The sequence below is a fragment of the Sinocyclocheilus rhinocerous genome, unplaced genomic scaffold (genome assembly GCF_001515625.1).
Source record: "Sinocyclocheilus rhinocerous isolate Xijiao unplaced genomic scaffold, SAMN03320098_v1.1 scaffold193, whole genome shotgun sequence".
NCBI classification, from domain to species: domain Eukaryota; kingdom Metazoa; phylum Chordata; class Actinopteri; order Cypriniformes; family Cyprinidae; genus Sinocyclocheilus; species Sinocyclocheilus rhinocerous.
The window spans coordinates 915507-924444 of record NW_015627585.1 but is presented as its reverse complement, the minus strand read 5'-3'; the positions used below and the strand labels follow the sequence as shown (position 1 = coordinate 924444).

Below are 8938 nucleotides of genomic sequence, written 5' to 3'. Positions count from 1 at the left end.
ATTTTGACATTTTATTCTCCAAAAACTTATTTGAAACCTTAAATGTAGACACTTTACTTACATTTAATGTGCTTTCTATGGACATAAAATCACTTTTGTAAATTTATTTTGATGCGAACATCTTAACGTCTTTGACCCATATATATATATATATAAAATCAGTTATTATATATATATATAGTCAAATATGTTCAAGTCCACTTACATGTTTAAGTGAGTTTACTTTAGTTCTCAGTCCCTCCCGTAGGTTTTCATTCTCCTCCTCATACAGGCTGTGTCCACTTGCAACATAATTGCCTGGAGGGCCGCCCTCACCTAAACAAAAACAATAAACATAAAATTGGCTGGATAAGACTGGTGTTTCTGAGCATTTTAAAATCCAATATCTGATCTCAGCAAATTATTATAAAGGTTAGTAACCGACATGTATGATTTGATTGCTCTGAAGTTTACTAAGATGGGCAGGGCTGGTTGGCTGGGAAAAACCTACACAAGTGCCCTTGACATGCTGACTGCAACTTCAAATAAGGTTTATATAGTCATCAGAAACTACTGAACATCTAAAAATTAGTAACTATTAATTAAATAGTGATGGTCTTCACAAGACATAAAAGATTTTTAAAAATATTTTTTACATTTAATTATTTTGTGAAAGATTTTTTTTTAAAGTTATTTATCAGTTAAAATCGGCCCCTTTAAGAACTGACTTTAAAATTATATTGTTGGTTCTTTTGATTAAAACTGTTTAAACGATATGGAAGGAATCTAAATTTAGGTTTGGGTGTGTCATATATATTGTTGCACTGTCTCTGTGTGTTTATACACACAGCAACACCAACAAACACCTCTAAATGTTAACCTGACCTATGGAACAGATGGTCTGATATAGTTGGTAAGACCAGACCGTTTTGGCTCTGTCAGTTACCGTTGTCTCGTACCGTTATTTATAAATGTGGCTCTCCAAAACTGGACATTGTGGTTAATTTATTGGTATGATTTGGTCATTCGGCGTTTGTTTAATGTCGCAAACTGTGATATCTATTTGAACTGAGAGCCTAGCTTAGCATAAGCTTCAAATAAAACGACAAATAAAGAGAAACACTTACCCAAACCTGCACGCCTCATTATCAGCCGGAAACCTTTATATGATATACAATCACTGCAGCTTGAAAGTAATGTAATAAATATTTTATTATCTTCCTATTTAGAGCCGCTCTACTTTCGCCTTAGTAACTCCACAAGCGCCACGAAACCTTACGGAAGCCGTGGTGGATTAAGCCGCACGCGAAGGTAGGAAGGGCGTGTGGGTAGTGAAGTTTTCACGAGTTCATTTTCATTTTTTTTTTTTTTACTCTCTTTTTATTTTATATTTCTTTTTACTTGCTGTCACAAATGTTCCAATGCTTTATTTAAAACTAATGGAAATATCACTGAGTAGTTTCTCTGCTGTGCAGTGACCTTGATAGACGGAAATGAACTTTTTGGCCTATTTTACATTTTTAGGTGCAGTAATTGGTCGCCATTTCTTCTATTTCTCAACATTTGTCAGCATACCAATTCCACATTTTTATATAGTACAAAAACATTTGTATAATATGTCACTCTCTTATCTTATCGATTAAAAAGACTTATTATGAATCATAAAAACAGCTCGTATTTTTCAGCGCGAGTCTTCCTAAGAGACAGTAACACAAATGCTCAAATAAAATGTCTTATGGCCAATTAATTGTTAATTTTACTGAACAACTTTTACTAAATTACTGACTACTAATGCAAATTGAATGGCTACTGCAAATTGTCATTTAGTGATGGTAGACCATTTTATGATGAATTTGTATTTTCTGGGATTTAAGTATATGTGACCTGACCCACAGAAGTGCCATTATAGGGTCTGGCTTGTCCTGAACTCAACACATCGGTGAACTGAATGTCTGTCCAGTGTTTTTCAGTTGTACTTCAGCCTGCAGTTTCACAGAGCACTCAACAAATCAAGCTTCAGGCATGAACATCTCAAAGAGCAATCTCTGTGCTCCTGATTATCGCTCAGTAATCCATGTCCCTCTGTGACAGGTTTCTTAGGGTCCAAAGTTCATATATTGCTATTTCTTTGGTCCTTGTCTGGTCCATTGTCAAAAGTAACAGGCTACAGTTCTGATTCTGACTTGTGATCTTTCATACAATAAAAATAACAAATATTTTGTTCATATAGTTTGAAATGGCAAAGTTCTAATATTTTACTTTTACTTTGTCAGTAAATGTCATGTCTGGGACACTTTAAATACAAACTAGCCTAATACATGTCAGTGGATCAGTGGATCCAGACATCTACAATGTCTAATTGTACTCGGAAACCCCAAATCCCTTTCATTTCCTTTTATTTTCTTTGAATTATTATCCTATAACAGTCATTCTTGTCATTCAGAGATGATTTCAAAAATATGTGACTTAGAAAATCTCATAATGCTGATGTCGCTCTTGTCGTCTCTCTCTGTGGAATGTGTGACAGACAGCTAGAGAAGCTGAGAACATGCATCGAGTTTGGGATCTATTTTGACATTTTATTCTCCAAAAACTTATTTGAAACCTTAAATGTAGACACTTTACTTACATTTAATGTGCTTTCTATGGACATAAAATCACTTTTGTAAATTTATTTTGATGCGAACATCTTAACGTCTTTGACCCATATATATATATATATAAAATCAGTTATTATATATATATATAGTCAAATATGTTCAAGTCCACTTACATGTTTAAGTGAGTTTACTTTAGTTCTCAGTCCCTCCCGTAGGTTTTCATTCTCCTCCTCATACAGGCTGTGTCCACTTGCAACATAATTGCCTGGAGGGCCGCCCTCACCTAAACAAAAACAATAAACATAAAATTGGCTGGATAAGACTGGTGTTTCTGAGCATTTTAAAATCCAATATCTGATCTCAGCAAATTATTATAAAGGTTAGTAACCGACATGTATGATTTGATTTGGTTGCTCTGAAGTTTACTAAGATGGGCAGGGCTGGTTGGCTGGGAAAAACCTACACAAGTGCCCTTGACATGCTGACTGCAACTTCAAATAAGGTTTATATAGTCATCAGAAACTACTGAACATCTAAAAATTAGTAACTATTAATTAAATAGTGATGGCCTTCACAAGACATAAAAGATTTTTAAAAATATTTTTTACATTTAATTATTTTGTGAAAAAGATTTTTTTTTAGTTATTTATCAGTTAAAATCGGCCCCTTTAAGAACTGACTTTAAAATTATATTGTTGGTTCTTTTGATTAAAACTGTTTAAACGATATGGAAGGAATCTAAATTTAGGTTTGGGTGTGTCATATATATTGTTGCACTGTCTCTGTGTGTTTATACACACAGCAACACCAACAAACACCTCTAAATGTTAACCTGACCTATGGAACAGATGGTCTGATATAGTTGATACAGTTGGTAAGACCAGACCGTTTTGGCTCTGTCAGTTACCGTTGTCTCGTACCGTTATTTATAAATGTGGCTCTCCAAAACTGGACATTGTGGTTAATTTATTGGTATGATTTGGTCATTCGGCGTTTGTTTAATGTCGCAAACTGTGATATCTATTTGAACTGAGAGCCTAGCTTAGCATAAGCTTCAAATAAAACGACAAATAAAGAGAAACACTTACCCAAACCTGCACGCCTCATTATCAGCCGGAAACCTTTATATGATATACGATCACTGCAGCTTGAAAGTAATGTAATAAATATTTTATTATCTTCCTATTTAGAGCCGCTCTACTTTCGCCTTAGTAACTCCACAAGCGCCACGACACCTTACGGAAGCCGTGGTGGATTAAGCCGCACGCGAAGGTAGAAAGGGCGTGTGGGTAGTGAAGTTTTCACGAGTTCATTTTCATTTTTTTTTTTTTTTACTCTCTTTTTATTTTATATTTCTTTTTACTTGCTGTCACAAATGTTCCAATGCTTTATTTAAAACTAATGGAAATATCACTGAGTAGTTTCTCTGCTGTGCAGTGACCTTGATAGACGGAAATGAACTTTTTGGCCTATTTTACATTTTTAGGTGCAGTAATTGGTCGCCATTTCTTCTATTTCTCAACATTTGTCAGCATACCAATTCCACATTTTTATATAGTACAAAAACATTTGTATAATATGTCACTCTCTTATCTTATCGATTAAAAAGACTTATTATGAATCATAAAAACAGCTCGTATTTTTCAGCGCGAGTCTTCCTAAGAGACAGTAACACAAATGCTCAAATAAAATGTCTTATGGCCAATTAATTGTTAATTTTACTGAACAACTTTTACTAAATTACTGACTACTAATGCAAATTGAATGGCTACTGCAAATTGTCATTTAGTGATGGTAGACCATTTTATGATGAATTTGTATTTTCTGGGATTTAAGTATATGTGACCTGACCCACAGAAGTGCCATTATAGGGTCTGGCTTGTCCTGAACTCAACACATCGGTGAACTGAATGTCTGTCCAGTGTTTTTCAGTTGTACTTCAGCCTGCAGTTTCACAGAGCACTCAACAAATCAAGCTTCAGGCATGAACATCTCAAAGAGCAATCTCTGTGCTCCTGATTATCACTCAGTAATCCATGTCCCTCTGTGACAGGTTTCTTAGGGTCCAAAGTTCATATATTGCTATTTCTTTGGTCCTTGTCTGGTCCATTGTCAAAAGTAACAGGCTACAGTTCTGATTCTGACTTGTGATCTTTCATACAATAAAAATAACAAATATTTTGTTCATATAGTTTGAAATGGCAAAGTTCTAATATTTTACTTTTACTTTGTCAGTAAATGTCATGTCTGGGACACTTTAAATACAAACTAGCCTAATACATATCAGTGGATCAGTGGATCCAGACATCTACAATGTCTAATTGTACTCGGAAACCCCAAATCCCTTTCATTTCCTTTTATTTTCTTTGAATTATTATCCTATAACAGTCATTCTTGTCATTCAGAGATGATTTCAAAAATATGTGACTTAGAAAATCTCATAATGCTGATGTCGCTCTTGTCGTCTCTCTCTGTGGAATGTGTGACAGACAGCTACAGAAGCTGAGAACATGCATCGAGTTTGGGATCTATTCAAGTCCTGACAATCATCCCGACATATTTCCAGATATATCATCTCAGCTATGAGTCACTGCTAAACAGACTCTGTTTCATTAGCATTCACCATCACAATCTCTAATCCATTATTTGGCAATGCTTAAGTCAGGTAAACATCCACAGAACAATGTACGTCTTTTCTTTGGCCATTCGTATTACACAGCTAAGACACTATTATGTGAGGATTATCCTTTTATCCATAGGACATATTGCTTGTCTTACCGACGAAAAAAGTGACAGTTGTGGAATTGTAAACTATTTTGTACTGTATTACTACACAAATACAAGTTTTCCGATATTTCTTCATGAGATAAAAATCCCTTGCTTTACTTTTAAACCATAAAAAGAAAAAAAAAATAACTATGGTCAAATGCACATTTTATATTCAAATGACAGATTTATGATGTTGGTTATAAACATTAAGATGCTCATAACTCATTGCCAGCCTTGGGCAAATATAGCTACAAGGGTTTAATTACATTTGCAAATGCTTATGCTGAATGATGGCAGCAGTGCAGAAAAAAGCTTTCCCTTCTTGCATTTTGTTTGATGGGATTTCATGTTCTAGAGTATGGACTACAAAATGACTCCATATGTGAGTGAGTTTCTTTGTCAGCATGCCTAAACACACACCTTTGCATCCACAAATGTCGAACCAAGCTTTGTTAAATGGGACACTCTAGCCTACAGATGACAGCTTTTGTCGCTCAACAATTGTAACAGTTGCTGTTGAGAAGCAGCAATAATGTTTGAACTGTCTGAAAACAGAACAGGGTACACTACACTATGTCTAAATATGTTCATCTTGGTAACGTACACTATAAAAAGTATTATATATATATATATATAACTGCATCTTAGTATGATAAAAGTCAACATTTAAAGTGTTTTTTTTAACATTTGTATTGTTATATCTGTGTAAGTTGAAACTCAATACTAGTGTAATGTTCCATTTTCTCTCAAAAAATTCTGTCGTCGCCTGCGCAGTGCGCACAATGAGAATATCAGAAAATATTGCATCCAGTCAGAATCAAGTGCTTCAGAGAACCACATTATAAATGCTTTAATTCAACAAAACCATAATGTATCACATTCTGATCAATAGCATGCCATATGATGTGAGTTTCTGTTTATTTAAATATTTGTGCCTGAGAGTGTCATGAAATTCAGCCAGTGATATTCTAACATGCTTTTGTATCTGGCTTGATTTACTCATAAGTGCATTATAGGAAAAGATCCTATGATTGTCTCTGTGTGCTTCCAACCTCTCTACTGATCTGCACTGATCAACTAGTTCAGATGTGTGGTATGAAGTTGCTTTTAACTGCATGCAGGGCCTCTGAAGCTGTCAGATAAGAGCACAGTATTAATCTCCACACTAATGGACCATGGCTGATTACATGGTCACATTCACAGGTTATTTATTAATTTGTCTGAAAGGTCTGTTTTCTTTTCGCTCTACAGCTAACTAAACTATGGGATAAAATTCCAATACGAAGAAACATTTCCTTGAAGAAACAGGAAGCAGGGTTATTATCGTTAAGTTAAAACTAACAAAAAAAAACATTAAAAAAACATTTTCATTACTAGAAATAAAATAAATATTAGCTGAAATTATTTAAAAAAAAACTTTAGCTTATTTTATTGCAACATTTCTCATTTTTCTTTAGTTTCAGCTGAAGTACTAAAATAATTAACAATAAAAATTAAAATAACATAAAAGAAGATATTTTAAAGAATGTGGGTAACCAAACAGTTGCATGTTCCCCATTGATTTCCACAGTATGGAAAAAAAATACGGAAGTCAGAGGCAAGTACCAACAACTGTTTGGTTAAGCACATTCTTCAAAATAGCTTCTTTTATGTTCGACAGAAGAAAGAAACTTATACATATTTGGAACAACTAGAGGGTGGATAAATCATTACAGAAACTTAATTTTGGGGTGAACTTTTTATATTAAAGGGGTGAATCCCATTAATTTGTGCTTTTTAGTTTGTTGACCCATTGATGGAGACCTAGAACTGAGTCAGTTATTGATAGTTCACTGACACAGAAAAGGACTTCAAACAAATCTGATACTTCATATTATTGCTTCAAATGCAAAAACGAGACCATTTGAAATGTATAGCTTGAAGGTCACCTGGAGCAGCAAACTAATTACTTGCTCCACTGATGGCCAGAAATTTCAATTAACATGCAGTTCCACTGATTTCTTTTAAACTAATCTCTTTGTGTCATAGTAAATACCGACCAAAGAAGATATCACTAATGGCTTTCTGCATAATGCATAGATAAGCGCATGTGAAATTTTAAAGCATACAGTACTTATCTTCTCTTGATTAGAAAAGGTGAAAAGCTGAGGTAAAATGGTCTTATCCACAGCATTATTGATTGTATAACTACTGTATAAGCAGAATCCGAAATTTATTGTCAAATATGTTTACACACACAAGGAATTTGTGGTGACAGAATTTGTTCCCAGTGTGAAGAACAACAAAAACAACAGGACAGAGATAGTCCTGTTATCTCTGTCCTGTTGTTGTTTTTTAGAGATAAAAAAATGTTAGACATACATGTTTGCATGATTAACGTATTGTTATAATATATGTTTGTGTGTATATACTGTATACAGTGTGTGTGTGTCAAATTCCTATCTCTGTACGAAGCAGAGGTGCATATAGGGTGATATCAGGGTTGAGTATAAGAAATGTAATTTAGTTTTAATAAAACATAGTTCATAAGGTTGATGTTTATATAATATAACAGTAAAATGTGACAAAGAGAGAATGGCCTTGTGATAAGTACTATAAAGAAACCACATTAAGAATATTGTTTGATCCCAACTTGGGTTGAAAATGACTTTTTGAAAGCTTTTTATATTGTATATGTGAAATGTGTCCTTCCTCCCTTGTAAGGAGATAAAAAAGAGTGCACTTTAACTGCTTTATTATTATAAAGTGTGGAAATGATAAAGGCTTATAATAGAGCCAAGAACTCTGAAGATCCCATGGCCCAGATTCACTTGTAATTAAATAGCTGTAGATGTGAATATTAGAGCATGAGGCTGAGACATTTCTTTCCTTATCTGCCGTTCAAAGTGATGTCAAGTTGGGATCACATACTATTACCCCGAACACAGAGTGACAGATCACTTTTCTCCTCTGGCGTCTCTTTTTCTGATGTGTTCCTAACCTATCGCTGAGTTCCTGAGAGAAAATAATTAAAGATGCACTGCAGGCATCCCTAGTAACTATGTCTATAGTTGTCAATGTCTATGTCTATATATATGTTTAAACATCTCAGGCTGTATTAATTGAAAATGCCAAAGATGTACTAAAACTGTAAACTGGCAACACATCACAAAACCTCCCAATCTCCTGAAATTCTGAGCTCATTACGTTTTTGAATAAATAATATTGTAACCATTCAATCATTCTGCACAGCTTACAGGTCTGGCGTCCTGCACTATCCACTGCATACAAGCATATTTTCATAACTTTGTTCATTCATTTGCACAGCTGCGTTCCACTTCAGTGAACATAATCTCTGTTTACACTCTGTGTTGTTTTACTTTCATTAATATACAAGTTTAAAACTGTCCCTAGATATATTTTGTGCACAGACCCACGTTAATAAAGCAGTCTGGGAGCTCTAATAGATAAATATCAGCAAAATATCAACTATTGCCCAGAAGCTGTTTATTATCAACTCATCAAACATGCTTTATCTGTTTCTAAATCATTCCAAACATTTCTACGCTTAGATCATAATCTAGCATGTGCAAGAAGAAATATAAAGATGT

At 34.2% G+C, this 8938-nt stretch overlaps 1 protein-coding gene across 2 annotated transcripts in view; it reads right to left on the bottom strand.

Annotated features, from left to right (window-relative positions):
- LOC107731720 (BET1 homolog) overlaps window positions 1–3857 on the bottom strand; it is a 4905-nt gene extending 1048 nt beyond the window's left edge. The window contains exons 1-2 of one of the 2 annotated variants that reach the window (XM_016542881.1): window positions 3668–3857; window positions 2753–2862 (exon numbers count right to left, since the gene is read on the bottom strand). In XM_016542881.1, the coding sequence (XP_016398367.1) occupies window positions 2753–2862; window positions 3668–3686 (129 nt within the window). In that variant the 5' untranslated portion in view covers window positions 3687–3857. Of the gene's footprint in view, window positions 1–205; window positions 316–1106; window positions 1289–2752; window positions 2863–3667 lie in introns of those variants that run through there. The other variant, XM_016542872.1, reaches the window with a different exon arrangement.
- Between the last annotated feature and the right edge of the window lie 5081 nt (window positions 3858–8938).